Source organism: Harpegnathos saltator, unplaced genomic scaffold (assembly GCF_003227715.2).
Source record: "Harpegnathos saltator strain DR-91 unplaced genomic scaffold, Hsal_v8.6 scaffold37, whole genome shotgun sequence".
NCBI lineage: Eukaryota > Metazoa > Arthropoda > Insecta > Hymenoptera > Formicidae > Harpegnathos > Harpegnathos saltator.
The window spans coordinates 331,019-351,086 of record NW_020230172.1 but is presented as its reverse complement, the minus strand read 5'-3'; the positions used below and the strand labels follow the sequence as shown (position 1 = coordinate 351,086).

General features: G+C 51.3%; 1 protein-coding gene across 1 annotated transcript in view; it reads left to right on the top strand.

The window, feature by feature from the left end:
* dnr1 (E3 ubiquitin-protein ligase defense repressor 1) overlaps positions 1-20,068 on the top strand; it is a 178,639-nt gene that overhangs the window by 139,115 nt on the left and 19,456 nt on the right. The window contains exon 2 of the mRNA XM_011150403.3: positions 11,013-11,209. Coding sequence (XP_011148705.1) covers positions 11,013-11,209 — 197 coding nt within the window. The remainder of the gene's footprint in view (positions 1-11,012; positions 11,210-20,068) is intronic.

Below are 20,068 nucleotides of genomic sequence, written 5' to 3'. Positions count from 1 at the left end.
ACTTGCGCGTAGCTCCGCGCAACGGCGGTGCTTCTCTAAGTCCATGGCTTAGTTTCGTGCGATGACGCCCCTGAGGGCCGGCTAACACAGGATTTCTCTCACAAGAACGTTGCAGTAAACAAAGCTGGCCTTCCGAGAGGCCAATGTACCCCGCGTGCCCAGTGACCCGCTGTATTTGCAATTCCTCGCTCGTTGCTTCGCACTTTAACATTATGCAAAAATGCGCGACATATATAGCCTGATTAATGCGCGCGAGTTCTTGGTAATAAACGATTTAACTTGAACCGGCACGCTCGACCATTTTCGCGCGCGCGCCTCAATTTATCGTGTTCTTTTATAGTTTTATTCGCGAAACTATTGCTTCTCTCTCTCAAATTTGCAGGGAACAAGTTTACACGCGTCTTGCTCCCGCAGGGGTAGCGTCTCCGCGTTAACGGCAGATTGCAACGTAACGGAAACATCTTTCGCTCGTGCACACGAAGACATCTTTTAAATTAAAAGAGACGAGAGGAAGAAAAGACAAAGAACTCGTCCAATGCGTTCCTATTCGCGAGGGAGTAAGACCACTACGCACATTACGAACGGTTTTCTATTAATATATTTTTTTCAACGACTTTCGTCTCATCTTCCTATTCGGGAGGATCTTATCGTCCGCCACGCATTCTTGCCGGGAATATCCTGAATTCTTGACCTCCAACGCGGTACATTCTTTGCGCTTCCGTTCGAATAGTTTCGCCGGTGGCCGTGGTGGTACCTCGAGGGTCCTTATTTTCTTTCTTCTTCCCTTTTTCTCCCTTTCTTTTTTTTCCTTTCTTTCTTTTCTTACCGTTCAATGTTCGGCGATAATCCAGTTGCAATTTGTCGAATCGCTAAATGGATTCTCATGAAGCGCGCGGAATTATTTTAAATAAAATTCTCTCTTCCCCTTCCTCTCCATCTCTTCTCGTCTTTTTCCGACTCTTTCGACTCCTCCGGGTCTCCCTGTCTCTCCCCGCGTCTCCCTTTCTCCCCCGTCTCTCCCTTCCTCTCCCTGCGTCTCCCTTTCTCTCCCCGTCTCTCCCTTCCTCTCCCCGTCTCTCCCTTTCTCTCCCCGTCACTCCCTTTCTCTCCCCGTCTCATCCTTTTTCTCTCCGTCTCTCCCTTTCTCTCTCCATCTCTCCCTGTCTCTTCTCGTCTCTTCCCATCTCTCCCGGTCTCTCTCTCTCTCTCTCTCTCTCTCTCTCACTCTTATTCGATCGCTCCGTGCGAGTAACGCAAAACCCGCGAGCTCACACATGCGACTCCACCGCGCGTACGGGCACGCGCGGTATACGCTGTCATATATTTCTCTCCGTTTCCAGCCGACGTATATTCTTCCGATACGAGACTTCGATAGCAAGAAAGTCGAAAAAGAAATCCACTTTTTCGTCCCGCGAAATACTTTCCTCCTCATTTCTCCACTTTTCCTCGCGGTGAACTGGATATTCTCTCATCCTTGTATCGAACGCGATTTTACCGCAACGTCGTCGTGACGCGCGCGCGTTTTCGTTCGCGTCCTCATTAATTATATTCCGCGAGTGCATGCTCCGTCGCGAACCGTCTTTACGTTCGCGCAGTTTTACGGCCGTGATTACCCCGTTGAGCGGGATTCGCGTACGAGCAATTATTTCGTGCGACGCGTGCGATCCATCACGGTTTTAACGTGTCGTTGCGCGTTTATCCATGAGGCGGAGCGCGTGCATGCGCGCGATTCATCTGTCGTGGTGTGTTACTAATTTCGACGAGTGTGCCGGCTGTCTGCAATAGCCGGCGCAGATTATCGATTGTAAACGTTGTTTCAGCGTCACATCCGCAGCAACGTCGTTGCGCGGTGGTTTATACACGCGCGCGGGACATTCCATTTGCGTCTTTCGATTAAACGTTAACGGCCGCCGTTAACGGAGCTTCCATTACAGTAGTAATTAGCCGAAATACACAGCGCACGGGCCGCGTCGCTCGTAGTTGTATACTTTAGCCGTGCACGGGAGCTTTTCACCGAAAGCGGCTTTCGATTCTCCCTCGAAACGGCGATACTGATAGTTCGGCAGAACAAGCAGAAACGGACGATTTCTCGCGAAAGCGACGTCTCGCTCCCGTCAAATCGGACCTTCCCGCTTATTATTACTAGCGCTAGAATCAAACGCGACCAGGCAACTGTCAGCGATTATACGTTTACGAGACTGTCGAAACGGCACGACTCGTGTATCACTTTGACGCTCTCAGTCGGGCATTTATCCGCGATGATCGCGGAGCATCGCGAGGAGACGACGGAGGAAGCGCGCACCGGTGATTTCGGTCATCGCGCTGAGAGTATCAGGAAATGGCTAACGCAGAATTTCGCGGTGATTTATCGGGGAAAAACGCGCCTCTGGAAATGCCCCTGGCATTTCCAGATGGCAATATCTCTGAGGGGAGAGATCAAGGCAGGAAACCCGCGGGAAATTCGATCACCCGGATATTACTCCGATTCTGCGTCTCTAGTCGAGCGAGAAACTTTCAGGATGAAGTGAACTTTAAAAGTGGAAAAATAATCTCTCTCTCTCTCTCTCTCTCTCTCTCGGCAGAAGGAACTTTTGCGCGCGCACGCTCTCTCTCTCTCTCTCTCTCGCGATAAGGGCGCACTCCTCGCATCAAATGCGAGCCGTCTTATCATCGTTATTATTTCAGACGCACTTGAGACGCGTGTTCCCTTGCGTGTTATTACCGTTATTCTCGCTCGCACACACGAGAACAAATTGCAACCGTGCGTGTACGTTCGCGCTTCGCTAGTTGCCTCTACGTGCGTAAATATAAACCCACTCGCGGATCGTAAATTCGCCCTGTGTGCCGTCTACCGCGTGCGTCTCTTGAATCGCAGTCAAACGTATTCGAAACACCGAAACGCGGATGCGTACGCGTATATACCGATCCAATTTTCCGTATCCACGCCGCAGCCGGCGTGCTGCGAAAATTGTCGCGAAGTTTGCATCAGAAACGACGGTTGCTTCCCCGGCAAACAGATCTTCCGTTGAATTTATCGCCCGACACGTGCCTGTCGCGTCACTTGCACATTAGCTTGGCAATATGTGCATCCGTTAATCAACCTTGAATGCCCTTATGTGGCGTGCGACTGAACGTATGGGAATTCTTGTTTCTCCCCCTGTCCCTCCCCCGCTGTTACAGGCATCTCCGGGTTCAGAGTGCACGTCCCTCGTTGTATGTCCCGCAAACTTTAATATACGAACTTTGCCTCTCACTTTCTCACTCTTTCGCTTTTAATGTGTAAAACTAAATCGCGCGGTTGAACGTGCAGAATTTTCGATCGTAACGATACATGCGGTTGTAATTTTGCAATTAATTCTACCGCGGACCTCTGTGCTTCACCCCCTCGTAGTACGCGATTAATATTCATATTACACCCGCACTCTTCCCTCCGCTGTGTTCGCCGCTTATAAATCGCATTAAAAGTAAGAAACTCATAAACGTCGAACTTGGCCATTATGCAACACACGTGCAAGAAGCACACGCGCGGGGGTGGCTCTGCGGTAGCACGGGATTATAATACCGAACGAGTTTAACGCGCAGAAATTTAATTTCGCGACAAGCTCGTAACTTCCACCATGCAAACTGCAATTTGCGTGTCTCTGCACACGCACGCCGAACCGCTACGATCGCAATCAAACTGAAAAACGAAGTTGACCTTTGCAAACCACATGATCCAAACCGCGCGGCAGTTTCAACGCGGTGTAATTCGCACATGGACCGATATCGCACGCGCAACGCGGCACGACGTAACATCCGCGCGTGTGCGTTTTTGTGTCCTGTCGAAAATAATTCTCTCCTGTGCGCGTTTTTGTCTTCCTCCTTCTCCATTATTTCTTTTCCGAAATATTTCGTCCCGCAGTCGGCGCGCTGTGCGCGCGCGCAAAGCAGCCCGGCGACAGGAATTTCGCGCGGATCCCCGTGGAGCGGATTCCGCAATAGGGTTCATTTACCGCGGATTCTCTATCGAATTAACGAATTCGCGTAACTCGTTCGCCGGTGATATTAATTGCGGCGGCACACATGCAAATTGCCTCATTTCAGTCGCGCGCGCCTGCGTGCGTCCTCTGCGAATTACGCGCGTTGGACCTCTCTTCCTGCCGCCCTGCCCTCCGCCTTGCCTTTCTATTTTTCTCGGCCGCTTACGTTGTTAACGTGAATCGCGATAACGGGGACGCGAGCGAATCAGTCGTGGCCGTAATAGCGACTGCGACTGCGGTCGAATTTAGCCGCGCGTTTGAATCGCAAATACGAAATGCTAATTGAGCGCATACGGTTAATAAATCACAACGCGGAGGGTCTCGCGTGTCTGCCGTTGGTGCGAAAGCGGGTTTCCACGCGCACGTGATGCAAAAGTACGCCTCCGCGAAACTTATACCGGCGATTTTTCAAAACGAGCCGCCGCCGACGCTTCCGCCGCCGCCACCGCGGCGATGCCTGAATATTCATGAAAACGGACAGCCAGCCTCGTGCATGCGCGCTTATCACACGTGGCAGCGCGTCGGACGAGATGCATCCGCAGAGCGAATATAACGCGGAGATACGCCGCGGCGGCGGCGATTGTGTGCGGAATTATAAGCGAGCGTAAAAAGTTAAATGGAAAAGCAAGTCGTTACAAGTATGCACTTTCGTATTTATAAAAGGTTGTATTGTGATACATCGCGTCGTTTCGAGCGCGCGGCACCGGAATGCAGATGAACAACGCCGGCCTTGCGTTCGCAAACTTTGATTACGAATGTCTATATGCGCGCTTATATTGTCCCTCCCTCCCTCCCTCTCTCTCTCTCTCTCTCTCTCTCTCTCTCTTTCTCTCTTTCTCTCTTTCTCTTGTTAAAATAAAATTGCGCCCCTTGCGCGCAATTTATATATAAATATTATTTACAAATAGTCGTCTAATATAATCGTCGTTAATAATTAGCGAGTTTTTATTCGCTAATATTACTCGGTCGCGTACTGGCCGCTAAAAATTTCTCTATATTTTATTCATTCGTACCGCACCGTTCTTGGGATGCATTCGCGATGCGTGCAATCGCCCGCCAGGTCGGGCGGGTCATATCGGTGGACAAATACGCGACGCGAATGCGGACTCCCGCCGCGCGTCCTGGCAATTAATAATTTTGTGTCGCTCATTATTTCACCGGCACTTCGTGTATCGTGAAGTGTAATATTAACAGATTACGCGCGCGCATAACGTAATTGAATATAAACCGTCAAACATTGGCTTTGACGCGTGCGCTGCGTAACGGCCCCCCTTCGCATAAACAAAATATCGTCGGACGTAACGAAGTAGCTAATTAGCGTGGCAAAATATTGACCCGAATGCATCTCTATGCGAGAGCTCAATGCATAAATCGTGCGTCGCCCGCGAGCCGCGCGCGTCGCGGAAAAGCAAATCGCGGTTGCCGTCGCACGTTTCGCATTTATTTCAATGCTCTGCGTTACATTCTCGTTAAACATTATCCTGCGATCTATCGCCTTCGGCGTGTCTCTCTCGCGGCAAACGCGTCGGAAGATGCATCGCGTGCTTCCGCACACGTGCCAGCGTGTCCGCAAGAACCCGGCTTATAAACTCGGCGCTCTCTCTCTCTCTCTCTCTCTCTCTCTCTCTCTGTGTGTAAGACGACGTGTCACGCCGAGCGCGCACACTGAGCGCGTTTTGACCGCGGGATCGTTCGAGTTCTTCTCTCTCTGGCGAGAGTTCCTCGCAGCTGCATTCTCGGCCGCTGCGCGGCGTCGAAATGCTTCGCCCCTCACGAACGATCGATAATCGCCGCGTTTCGTATAAATGCGCAGAGCACCTGTACGCTTATAAATCCCGGGTCAAAGGAACCGCGGCACGCGGATTGATTGAAAAATCGGCCGTCAGGAATAATCTCACGAACAGGCTCGTGGGGTTCGCATGGAGATTGCACACATCGAGGTCTTTGAAGTTGCCAGCTGGTTATAGCTGGCTGGCTGACTGGCTGGCGGGTCGACCGTCGGCTATCATGCCATTTTATTCTCGAACGGGGCAAATAGCGAAAAATTGCAACGGCGAAAGCGCGAGCGGAAGCGTAAGAGTACACAGCGCGCGTTCAAGCGGCCAGTGAACGCGAGCGCGCGCGCTCCGACATCGATAACGATATTCCGTCCCGTGTTTATACGCTAATAAATGAATCGTGGAAGCGAGCGGCCGAGCTAGCACAATGAGATTCGCTCTTTGGAGGATATACAACGGCGGAATTATTAATTGCGATAAATTTTATTGAGCGCCGAACAATCACGACGCGCGAGACGAGCTACGCCGGGCGTAATTGACTTCGCGATGCATTTCTGCGTGTCTCGCTAACGAACTCTCGATTGTTGCACGAGCGAGTCTCTTAGCAGCTCGGTTTGTAATTTCGTCTCCCAGAAACGACGGGGTTTTGCGATCCGACGTGCAGAGAGGGCGCGCGACGCCTGTATCAGAAATACTCGTAATTAAATAGAGCGTACAATTCGTTCACTCGGGAATCTACATAATCATTCTTGGAAGCTGCGCGAGTCTGCCGCCGCGGTGGCGCAAAAATTTATACGAACCCCGGAGCCAACGGCGAAATAATGTGAAGAACTTTCCCCGGGCGTGCTACTACCCACGACGTGCTCCTCCTCCTCTCCACGTGTAGACGGTGCAAACAACTTCGGGGAACGATAAAAATATGCCGGATAAAGTTTCGCGCTCGCAATTCTTGGTGCGCGTTCAGCGGGAAACTAGCTCTGGCCCATTATGGATTCACGACTCAATCAGGGATGAGTAAACAGGGGAAAGCTCTGTTTGTAGTCTTACTCGAGGCAATAGAGCAGCAATCGCTGGCTTATCCAATAATGAAGACGTCGATATTGCGCTTTACGGACGGATACTTTGCCGAATATTTGTCGGTTTTGCCTGTCGAAGCGAGCGATTATTGATTCCCTCCTAAATTCGCCGACGCGTTATTCTAATCCTCGCTTCTCCGTTGTTACAAAAGTACGAAAAATCCTGCAACACGGACGAGAGCTCTCTCTTATCTTGAGTGCAAAACAACTCTTCGCTTCGTGTGTGAGCGATATTGATTTCTTAATTTCTGCCAGCGTTCCGCCGGCACTCAGTCGTCTCTTATTAGCGCCAGTTTAATATTAACGCTTTAACGAGACGCTGTTTATTTTACAACGCAGTCCTCGCGATGCGAGTGATGCACCTCCCGAGGGGTGTTTCGGGTAACGAAGCGAAGAGGAAACCAAGGTAGATCGCGTCGTCCTCGCGCTGAAACAGGCTGATTCTCATATCGACTGACTTTAGGCGTCCGCCTAAAGACCGCCGCGTTTTTCCCGGAGTGCTCCGAACGATGCATAAACATAAAGCCCCGCGTAAATTCCGCGCGGAGCCGTGTTTGCCCGCGAATCTGCAATTCATGCGTCGGCGGTCGCCGGCCGTTGTTGCGTTATTGAGAGTCCACCTATGCGACGAGGCGTCTCTCCTCCGCGCGTGCTTCCTCCCGATCCATGCGGAAGAGTGTCATCGTCGTATCAGGCACGTAATCGGGCCGCGCTTATTAATTGCTCGACCGGTTGGTCACCGCGACGTGCGCAAATTCACACGATCAAGTCCCAGGCCGCTGGTACGTTCGCGCAGATTGTCGCCGGAGTTAAAGAGAGCGCGCCGTACACGATTCCGCTCCATGTTCTTCGTATCTCACTAGCCGGCGCATGTATATCACGGGAGGAGGATATGAATACCGAGCGCGGAAATACGTCGTCTACGCAATTGGACTCAATTACGATCGATGCGACGTAATCCGTCCACGTCGCGAGATCGTTCGAGCGCGCCGCCGCGCCGGGGTGTGCGTTGAGGATGATGCGTGAAGGGTGCGTGTCTCGTGAGAGGGAGGGAGGGAGGGAGGGAATACGCGAAGGCGAAGAAGCGCCTGGCTATCCGTTTCCGCACGTACTTCCACTTCCGGAAAAAGCCACCGGGCTGACACCGCCGGGGTGCGCGATAAATTACCGCGGGGACAACGAGCGCTCTCCGTGAATCTCTCCTTATCGCGACGCACGTGACCGAGTCCGTCGGTAACATCGGTAAATCTTGAAAACGCACGTTCTTCTACGCGTGGACGAACAAGAGTGCGAGAAGGAAAGAAATAGAGGGAAGGGCGGCATTCTGCAAATCTTTACGAACGCCATCGATACCTACACACCCCATGTCGACGCTTTCGACACGGCTGTTTTTATTTCCTCTTTTTTTTTTTTTTTTTTTTTTTTTTTTTTTTTTTTTTTTACCTCGGCAATTCGCCTCCCGTTATTAACCGGTTGTTTGGATGGTGCGTTGTTATTCTAATAAAAACGCTCACGTCGCCACCGATAAAGTGTTTATTTGCGCTCGTTGCAGCACGCATATGTCATTTGCCGAGACTGAGAGAATTAAACGGCACTCTTTGTCAAAATGATACAATATAGTAGCTTTTATTTCCAACCGTTGATCGCGTGTAACGTAGTGAAAATGCAATTTTCGGGAAAATTGGTCGACGCGTTTTGCCGCGTCGGGTCGTGCTTTACGAAAGATTCTGGGGAAGCCGCGTGTTGTTGGAGAATCGGTATATTTTCACTCTCTCTCTCTCTCTCTCTCTCCCCCTCCCTCCCTCTCTCTGAAACGGAACGAATTGACTGAAAGAAAGGGAGAAAACGGGGAAACACTGAAAAATACACGGAGAACTTATACGAACAGGATAATTCCGCCGCCGCACAGCACCGCGCGCATTTTCAAAGTTGATTTTATCGACTGTATATACGGACGTGCGCACGCGCGCATCGAGTCGTAGAAACAACGGATCAGTTTCAATATTTATTCACGATAGTTCATCGGCATCGCGTACAAATCCGTTTAGCCCTGCGGCGATTTCGCCTAACGATTCCATTTTTTGCTCCAAATACGCCATTTTCACGGGGAGTGCGCGTCGCTTACCTTCATCCCTTCTGGCTTCTCTCTCTCTCTCTCTCTCTCTCTCTCTCTTCCTCTCTTTTTCTCCCTCTTTCGTTTTATTTTGCATTTCGACGATATCGGTAATTTGATATGCCGCGAGTGGATTCGCGTGACCGCGATTCAATGCGCGTTGCGCCGGGATTTTCAACGAGCAACCGCGACGCCGTCGACCTCGATCTCTCGGGCGCGCGATTGTGCCGGCCGGATGAATTTATTAGCGTCGTTTATTAGGAGAGATTATGCGGTCGCATTACGGCGGATGAGTAAAAAGTGCACGGCGAAAGTGCAACGCGCGCAAAGTGCTTATCTCGATCGATCATCTATCGATTGATTATTGTTCATCATAACTCTCACTTACTTTCTCTCCAACTCCCTCACTCTTTCTCTCCCTCATTCTCTCTCCCTTTCTCTCGACATTTGCCGCACAATTTTTGAGCGCGCGCGTGTGATACCTATGATTTATACAAGAACGTGACGAACGAGCTCGATGCCACACGAATGTACTCGATTCAACGGGCGAAATTGATGCCACGGAGAGCATCAGGTACACGCGAAGTCTCTGTGACATTTTAATGACGCTTTCCCAGCGAATCGCGACGTTTACTCGAACGACACAAATAACGGAAATAAAATAGTGACGCTCGCAATAACGGCGTTCGAGATCGGCGCGTTGAAGAAATAATTTACGATAAAAGTGCGATCCGTATCGCGCGGGCGAGAGTATTGATTCCGCGCAGCGGGGAGCGAATAGAGAACCGTGGATGAATAGAGTTCCGCCCTGCCCTTCCTCCCCCTCCTCCTCCTCCTCCTCCTCCTCCCCCTCCTCCTCCTCCCCCTCCCCTTCGACAGTGCAGAAGCACGCTGTCGTATAAATGGAGGAGACTGCTTATTGAGAATTTATCTGGAATATTTTTGCCCGACTTCTGACTCGAAACATCCGACATTAAATATCGAGGAGTCGCGAGAAATGAACCGCCACCACCGCCGCCGCCGTCAACAAATTGCTCGGAAATGTTCGCCGTGAAGACGAATCGACCCCAAATCCGCCGAACGATCCGCAGACGATAGAATCATACAATGACGAGACGCTCTGTATAATTTCCAAGAGCGCGGGGTGATGGATGAAGAAAAGGAGCAATTCTAAAAGCCATGAGTCGCGTCGCGGCGCGTTCTCATCCATCAGTCGCGGCACTTTCGAAAAAGCCGAACGCACGCACGCACGCAATTAACGGCCGCCTTAGTCGCGATATTTTCGCCGGCTTGCAATTACGTCGGCCGTCATCGCGGCAGGAGGAAGAGACCGGGCCGAGGGAAATTATCGGCAAGAATGGGAAACTACGGGAGTGGATAATGACTTGGCGGCGCTTTTCCGCGATATCCGCGCGCGGTTGGCTAGTATTCATTGCTCTGTGCGGTAACTTTTTAAATTATTGCCGGCGATTTGTTCGGTCGCATCGCGAATTGGAGCCGCGCTTCCGCGTGGATTAACCAGCCGAGGTGTCGCGGATAAACGATTAATTATAGACCGGTAAATCGAGGAATGAAAGAGAGCTGAGAGAGAGAGAGAGAGAGAGAGAGAGAGAGAGAGAGAGAGAGAGAGAGAGAGAGAGAGAGAGAATGTGCGCGTGGGAATCGCTCAAAAATTGTTCACAGATTTGTATACGTAGACTGTCGCGAAGATCTGACAAGGATGGCCTCTGCCGCAGGCACGTTCGGTCTTTGTCCAGCTTCGTTCTCATCAAGGCAAGCTAGACAAAGATAACATATGTGCGGATAATAAGAGGATACAGCTGTCCACTGCATCGTGTTTCAAAGACTTGCCTCTCGGAGAGATTTCGAGTCTCTTTCATAGGAGGGTGAGAGGGGTGCACAGTCTATATATACAAATCCATGAGCCAAATGCACGAGGCGACAGCCTCGAGTACAAGGAGGAGGAGAAGGAGAAGGAGCGCGACGACGAGACAGGCAATCTGCATCGCTCGATTTCCTCTTGCAGGCCTGCGACTGCCTGGGAGTCAGCAAGGAGTGCGATTACTTCGGCCTGAAATATCAGAACGCGAAGGGCGAGGATCTCTGGCTGAACCTGAGGAACCCTATAGAGCGGCAGACCGGCGGCGGCGTGGCGCCGCTCAGATTCGCCTTGAGGGTTAAGTTTTGGGTGCCGCCGCACCTGTTGCTGCAGGAGGCCACCAGGTAACGAGTTCGCGCGTTTATCGCCCGTCATTTGTCCATTATTTGCCTATTCGTCGCCGCTGCGCGCGTAATCGCTCGGGTCCGGTCCTGTGCGTGACGTTTCGGCCTCCGCCTCCAACATCGACTGAATCATGTTAGGGCCGAGCGAACGTTAATTCGCCGAAAGAGCGAACGTGTCGCGCTCGGTTAACCGTTTTAACCGAAATCTCGCGGCTCGATGGATCCTCGACGCGATGATCCAACGGCGAAACTGCGAAATTGCATTTCGCAGCCGCTCCTCATCTCGGGACGAGGATCGACCGTCCCGTGTAATCTCGTCAACTGCGTTTGCCCACGGGACAACGATGCTTTCGTTGTCTCCGCGTAGTCGTCGCTCGAGGTGAACGGATGGCTTACACGCGTTACGCGCGACAGACAAATCGTATGCACCGCGGAGCATGAAGCAGCGGATGAGCGATCGTGTCGTGAATTACGAGCGGCGAGCCTCGCGAGACAGATCGCTCTCGCCGGCGCGGCGACGCGTGATTTCGCGAACGGGAGTTTACTCCGCGGATTGTCACGACGTTATCGGCGGATAAATTAGACGACGATGAGGCATCGTCGGCTCAGCACGGTAATCCGCTACGGGGATTCGCTGTCAATGAGGGGGAAGCTGTTAATTCTCGACAGAGCTCTTAATCCGGCAGCGAACGAGGGGGGGGGGACAGGGGGGAGAGAGACGAAGAGTCTTTCTTTTGCGCGATAAATTTCGAGTATCGGTAACTGCTAAGCGGCTGGCTCAATACCTCTTCGCCGCCTTCGAGTGCACGTTCATCGCGGGCTAAGTCGCTGCCTTAATTACAGGACATTTGCATCGGCGGCGAGTCCTCCTCCTCTTCCTCCTCGCCTCCTCGCGCATTTCGAAGTGCAAAGTGCCCTTTTTGCGTCCTTTATTGATCCCCGAGCGTCGCGTCGTCTGTCGCAGCGATGCGGTCGATCGGATCGTTGCCGCGCGCGCTACGCCGATATTAATTGTCAATCGCAATTTCACGCCGTGCCAGTTGTTTGTTTGTGTAATTGTGGTTCATCGCGTTTCGCGCGTGGCGACACGCGATCAACCCGCGCGCAGCTCCGTATGTTGCGTTTGAAAATTAGCGCGTACCGCACTACAAATACACAACGGGGTGGACAAGTGTCTCGGGAAATACACATCGCGAGTGTTCGGCCGGTGGCAGCAAGTCGTTTTGTTGGAAGTTCTGATTGGCTCGTTACTGCGGCTCGGCGCAGCGTATTCAAAGCGAGTGTCGCGAACTCTCCGCAGTTGCGAATTGCGCCCGCTGTAATCCGCGCGGATGCACTCGTGCGAATGCAACGGCGAGAACGAGACGGAGGCCCCCGGTCCGAATTGAAAATCGTTTCCGCCGTAAAAATTCCTCTCTCTCTCTCTCTCGGCGAACCGGAGGGCGAGAGAGGATGAGAAAGGGAGAGGAGAGAGAGGGAGAGAGAGCGAGAGAGAGAGAGAGAGAGAGAAGAGGAGGAGGAGGAGGAGCAGACGGGAATCGCTCGTGCAATCAGCCGGATTCCTTGGGTGCGATCCACGCGATCCATCGATCCTCGAGCGAGCACGTACGAAATTGCATGCTGGCGTCGCCGTGGGAGTACTGATTGCATCAGGCGATATTGTTGTTGAATGTGTTTTCGGGCTTTGCGCGAAGACGGCCGGCGCGCTTCCGCCTGGGAGATGCTGCTCGGTAAATAATGTTATGCGCGGCGCGGCGTGTTACAACGTCGACGCGATTTATTTAAAATTATTCGCGGCATTTGTATCGACGGCGGCGCGTACGCGGAAGCGTTTCCAACTACGTGACGCTCGCGCGCGGGATTGGATCGGACGCGGGTGACATCTAAAAAAGTAATTACGGATTCTGCTCATTACGTGGCGCCTGTCAATCGTACGTACATTACACGCTCGAGAGCGCGGCTAAAAATCCTGACCGCGCGCGGCCTTGATACAGAAACGGCAAAGAACCGGCCGCGCAATAGATTACGCCGGTAATACCGTTACGGTATTTGATTGGAATTGCGCGGCATCGAGCCTCGGGGATATCGGTCGGCGCGATCTGCGATGCGCTCTCCGCGCGGAAATCGCGGGGATTCCTCGACGATCGTCCCGACGATCGACAACGGCCGTCCGTTCGTGCCGTCTCGCGCGTCAAAAGTATCCGCGGCGACTCGCGATTAAATGCAGTCCGCGTCGGTTGCAATTTATAGCGCGGGCAGCGCGGTGTCCGCAGATTTCAACAGATCGAAAGGTAATTGCAATTTAATCGCGGTCACTCGAATTACCCCTCGCGCAGTTAAACGCGCGAAGAGTAATGCGTCCGGCGTGCGAATTAATTCGTCGCCAGTACCGCGACGTTGCTGTAATTGCGCCAACTGACGCGACGGGCTGTCTCTCTCTCTCTCTCTCTCTCTCTCTCTTTCTCTCTCCCCCCCTTTTTCTCTCTTCCTCTCTTTCTCTCTTCCTCTCTTTCTCTCTCGCCTTCTACAAACTCGTATTCAACGAGCGCACAACGTTTACAACGAATCCTTTTCCTTCTGCGCGTAAGGCGAAAAAGACACTCCGTGACATCTCAAGTGAGCGGATGAAAAATGACTCGTTAGATCTGCGACGCCTTTTATAGCCTGCGGAGTGTAAGGGGAGGTATTTTGATGAATGTTGAATGTATCCAATTCAAAACTCTGACGCGCGCTTTCAAGATCCGACCGTGATTACGAAGCTACCGTCAATATCCTCCTATAGCGCGAACGACGCAGCCAGTGTGATCCTGCGAAATGACGGAGGAAAATATGAAAGGACGAGAGCTTTTAATGAAAAAAATGTACGCCTTCACGGAACGAGCGTGTGCAAGAGCGATACTTTAACGCGCCTTAGCGCGATCATCCCTCGTTGAAAAAGCCGATCTCATGAGAGCTTACAGTTACCGGAGCCGCGCGCGACGCAATATCCTTTTCATAATCCGCTGTACGCTTCTACGTCTTCTCGCGTCGACATGTGTCCTTTGACGTCGTCCGTGTCGTCGACCAGATCAAATCCGATCGATCGGCCGAGGGGATTCGTTTCTCTCGCGAATCAATTTCCCCGATGTCGCATGCTCGATAGCCGAACACGCTCGGCAGGACGCGCTCGACAGACGCGCGGGACACGGCAATTATTTCGGGCCAGACGCATTATCTTAATTTACCCGGCTATGTTATCTTAATCGCGGACGCTTTCAAGCGGTCGCAAAACGCGCTCGGTCCCTCAGAGAGGCGCTTGCAGCAGATATAAGCCAATTAATCCCTAACGAAATTATAACCCCCAGCCGTGTCGCGCTGTTTCCAAGATATCTCCTTCAGGATGTGTGTACATCCTCTCTCGTGGCGAGCGGCGATCCGAGCGGTTGAGTAAGCCGGTGTACTTGCTTCCTCCCACCGTCTCTCCTCTCTGCCCTTCGGGCCTTTGGGTCAGTCACATAAGACACTGCAAAATTAATCTAACACGAGTCAGATTTAATTGCCTCACACCGCATCGTGCTGGCGCGCGAATCCGTTCGAGAATGGCCAAGATAAGGGACATGGGAAAGACAGACAGACAGAGAGAGAGAGAGAGAGAGAGAGAGAGAGAGAGAGAGAGAGGGAGAGAAAGGGAATGTCGTCGAGGTTTTGCTAGCCGTCACATCGTCGTGCGCGGTTGACATTAATATCCACTCGCTCTAGGACAATCCTCTCTCGGCTTGCGCGCGCCGAGCGTTTGCTTTCGCGTCTCTCAGCGAGCAATGTCCAACTATCGTCATGCAATTAGCACGAGATTGTCTGTTACTCTATCGCAGGGTTTTATTGTGGAGAAAAAAATTGAGAGAAAGGACAGAGAGGAAAGAGGCGAAAGAAGCTCAGTTTACGTGCTTCATGCGAGACAGGCGTCAATTGGTTCAGTCGGGCTGGCCGATGGACTGATCTCCAGTGTTTTCTTATTTGATTAATTTTTTTTTTCTATCGGATTTCTCTTCCAGCGCGATAGAACTCGAAATTAATCGCCGTCGCGCTATTGGCTCGTCGAGATTAGTTTCTCTCTGGCGAGAACTCCTCCCGCGCGTGCCCACTCGATACTTCGATATTCCTCGTTTCGTTACAACTATCGGGCGTATTTCTGTCGACGTCGCTAATGCGAAGGGTAAAACGCTCTCGAGAGCACAATGATTTCGTTTTACTCCTCTTCGCGAGCGCGAGCGCGAGCGCGCGCGCGCGCGGCGCACTTCATCATCATATTTCATCAGGCGGCGTATAAATCACAAGGCATCGCGTCAATTATTACGCGCCGTCGATTCCGTGTATGATTCATTGATCCGCACATTTTTTATCCGTATTTTTTATCTGTACGAAAAACACGATTCTCCGATCGCAAATTCGGACCTTTCGTCCGACGTGTAGGAGATTCGCACGCCGGCGGTGCTCTCGTGTTTGATTTATCGGCGATCTACATTTCGTTTGCGCAACGGCGTCACGACTTTCCCGTCACATTCCGCTCGTAAATTTCGCAGGGGTGTATACGAGGGGCACACGGAGTAACGTCTCGCCGTTATCGCATTATGCGATGGCGATCGATGATTAAAATAGAAAAAGGGCGCAGGAAAACAGACACAGTCCGCTGGTGGATATTGTTGCGTCGATGTTCCATGAATATTTCATACGCATTGCGAGAGTTGACGGATAGAGTGATTGATATCGTAATGATAGTACACGCCGGGCGAACTTGAGCGCCACTTATTAACACTTCACGCTCGCTGTGTTGTCTCGCCGTGCTCGTCGCGAGAATGTCGCCGGTGCCGGGGTCGCGGATTGAAGCTTGCAATTCGATCGGCCTGCTCTCATTAATCCGACGCGAAGTCGCGCGAGTTGCACCGAAACGTCGTTGTCACCGAACCAGCAGGATCGTCCGTCATACACGCCGACGACGAGGGGGTGCGAGAGAGACACGATCGTGCAGCCATTTCTTCCGACTGCGCGAGTCGCGACGTTGATAAAGACAAAGTGTTTCCGTATCCGAGGCGGTCGGAACTCATAGTTATCTGCAGAATTACAACTGCGACTTCTCTCATAAGAATATCAGAACGCGCGCGGGTCTCGTTTGTCATTTGCTTGCGCCGCGCGCGCGCGCGCGCGCGTACGAAATCATGGGGAAAAACCCTTGAGGAGGAGGATCCTAGAGAGAGGAAGCGGGAGTAAAGGCGAGGATCACGACGCCGTTATTCACTTTTAGCGATCGTCAAGCTCCGGTCTCCGGACTAAATTCAGACACGTCCGGACAGACGGAGTAATTGATGCGTTTGCCGTAAGTATCACGGTGAAAAATACGGTGAATTTCCCGAATGTAATATATCTGCCGCGAGCGTATTAATCTCGCGAAATTGTTACGCAAGTGGACATTCCGGGGTATTACGCGTATTACTTTAATAAAGAACGGCACGCGAATGTGATAATTGTAATAATTCGATATACAGACGATAATTCAAAATGTAGCCGTTCGGAGTGCGTATTAATTAAATGAACGCGACACTTGTATCACATTTTCGGTTTGTTGTCGTCATTCGCTGCGATGCACGTTCGCAACGATACCACCATTATAATTTTATGGATATCTCATAAAATGTTCACGTCAAATCTGTATGCTTCGAGCGACCTCCGTAATAGTTTGTTCGTTACGCGGCGAATGAAACTTTAACATCGTGATAGGGAGATCCGTAACTTTTACGACCACGTAGCGCGTTACTTGTACCTTTTTCATTTGAGGCTTTTTCCGCGAATTGACGCACAATTCAGATATATAAAATTCCTATTATTCACGACTTAGAGAAAAACGGCAGGTACCATTACGAAATTGCAATAATTTTTTTTTTAATAGAGTATCAAAAGAAATTTGTCTCGCGATAGTAATAACTGGAAAATAAAATGTATATATCAATTTTGTTCGCAGAAGTATAGAGAAAAATTCGATAACGCGTGAGCAAAACCGGCCGCTTTTTATCGCCGGCATATCAGTGAAGGGGGAAAAAATACCGCCGCGTCTAAAATTACGTTCACCGTCGAGCATCAGTGGCGTAGAAAAAGGTCGCCGGTATGGCGTGTGTGTGTGTGTGTGTGTGTGTGCTGCTACGTGTTATAAATTATAAGTTTTATCTCTCGTCCGGATACGGCTTAACTCCGATGAAAAGAAAAATGTCGTCCGCGTGCGACGTCAGAACGAGGACGCTACAAAGGAAGAAAGCAGAAATTCTAGTTCATCGCACTCTCGGGCACTCAGGCGGACTCGCATCTCCGTTCCCTGTGTGTGTGTGTCACACGAGTGGTCCGGTGCTCGTGATCCGCACAAAGGCGGCGGGTAACTCGCACGTGCAAGAAAATCGGACCATTGAGAGAACTGGAGAAACTGCTGCCGAAAAGTTCTGCGCGAGAAATATCGACGATCGCGTTGGAAGCCACGCTCGCGTTATCCGTTGTGCGAGTCGGTCTTGGCAGAAATTAGAATAACGTTCGATTAAACGTTCGAGTCGTGAATACAGGCGTTGTGCGATATTTGTTACGGTAGCATCGTCAATATAATTGCAACATACATGCACGATGCACGATTCAGTGAAATCCCGGCCGATAAACTCGTCGGATAACAGCGAAGTAGTTGACCGGATGGATCTAACCGCGGCGTTCATAACCGCCGATTGTCCGACGAATAAGCGTGACTTACGGATCCGTGAATTTCCGTCTCGATCACTCTCCACGTTGATTCCTTGCAGGGATTCATCGTAGCTTCAATCGCAGCGAGAATATCCTTCAATAACAATTTACCGTATTACGTACGTTCTCAACGAGAACTTTTGATTGGAGTGTAAAAAGTAATTATTCTCTCGACTGTAAACAGCGTATTGAGAGATACGAAGCAACGGTATTCATCCGCTCTGTCGTTAATCTCAAAGCGTCCATTGAAGCGTTAATTGCAAAAGACAGCCAAACTGCAAATCGCCATTTCGTCTGCGTTACAGTCCGTTGTTCGCTGTTTTACACGGCGAGCTTTTCCGCGCAGCTTGGAAGTTCCACTTTTTCGGTCCGACTACGCTTTTGTCAGTGACCTCTGGGTCGAGCCCTTCGCCTGCCGAGCTTTCGGCAGGAAGCGTAAACACGCCGGCGGTTTTCGAAAACGCAAGAGTGTGAGGAACGCGCGCGCGCGCGCGTCGTTGCAAGCGCACATCCGCCGATAAAAATAAATTCGCAGCACAAAGAACGGCGCGCATTCAGGTAAAAGGCATACACACACGCTCAGCACACGCTGAGAACACGTCCGGCGAAAACTTTGGCTGGGAGACCGAATGAACAGATGGCCGCGGCGAGAAGGACGCGGGTGGAGAGGTGGTGAGATGGGGTGCGAGGGCGCACTTCGTGTTATACGCTAAAAGGGCAAAATATCGTGGCGGCAACAAAGAACGCGATCGAGGCTGGCGATGGTGACGGGCCAGAAAAAAGAGCCAGGGTCTGAAAGTGAGAGAGAAAGGGGGGGGGAAGAGGGAGGGAGAATTTGTGTTTCGGGGATGGAAATCAAAGATTTATTGCGACGATCCCGTCGTAAAGTATTGAATCGTTTCTCGCCCCAATGATCCCCGTCGCGACAAATATCTGAATACTCGGCCGTCAAACCGACCTACTAGAGCGTTGCAAATTTATCCCCTTCCTCCTTTCATCCCCATTCAACATCGGCCGATTACATCGCGGAAATTTCGGTGGCGGAGAACAATGAGAGAGGAAATTTAATCGCTACATAATAAAACGGCCTGGCGCGCAGATTCATGCTTGTTGTATCAACGGAACGTTAAATCTCTCTCGAGATATAAAACGCATTATTAATCGTCAAGAGGAGAGCGGGCACGAGAGAGAAAGAGAGAGAGAGAGAGAGGGGGAGGGAGAGAGGGAGAGGGGGGAATGAGAGAATCTTCCCCTCCCGGTACCGCGGTAAAAAGGCCTTCCGGTTAGACCGTTGTATCCTATCTCCGCGTTTTAACCGGAGTATTTTCTTCTAACCGTATCATTTCCTCCGGCCCGGCCGCTCCGCCGCAGTTAAATTCGTTACGGCGGCGAGACGAGAAATAACGAGTCTCGCAACTTCCACAATTACACGTGTAACTCGCGCTATAAATCTCTCGCGCCGCGGAGATCGGGCGTGTTTCCCCTCTATGCCGCATCCGCCGCCTAATCAATTGGCGTCTTAAGACTTCGCTTGCAACTCTCAATCCCCGCGATTACGCGCGTTTCTCTTCGCGTCAGTTCGCCCGAGACGCTACGTAAATCTTGAATCGCGCGCTAATACGCGTTTACGACGTTTCGCGACGACGCACCGTTGCGGCGGCTACATTTTCGAGCGCTATCCCGCTCGGAAGAGATTTGTCTCTCCGGCTGGTGTGCGGGCGGTGGCGAAACTCGCGAGAGACGGCAGGTTCATTAGCAAGGGACGACATAATTCAGAGTTAGTCGTTTGTAAATCAACCCTGCCGGGTAGCGGGTTAAGGACTCGAGCACGTGTCGTGCGCGCGTGCACTCGCTCGTTCGCCCATGACAGGAATTAAATTAAATATTACGTCATAAGGGAGAGAGAGGTAATCTTTTAGATAAATTTTAACTTTACATTTGTCGGCCGCGCGTCGCGCTGTGCGTCATTCGCATTAATTAGTTGTTTTCTATGTTTTAACGGTATTATGTCGCTGTCACTGAACAATGTCACTTCAGAATCGCATAAATTCTAACGCGCGAGCGTAAGACGATTATGGCATAAAAGAACGTGAATATGAAATGAGAATATAA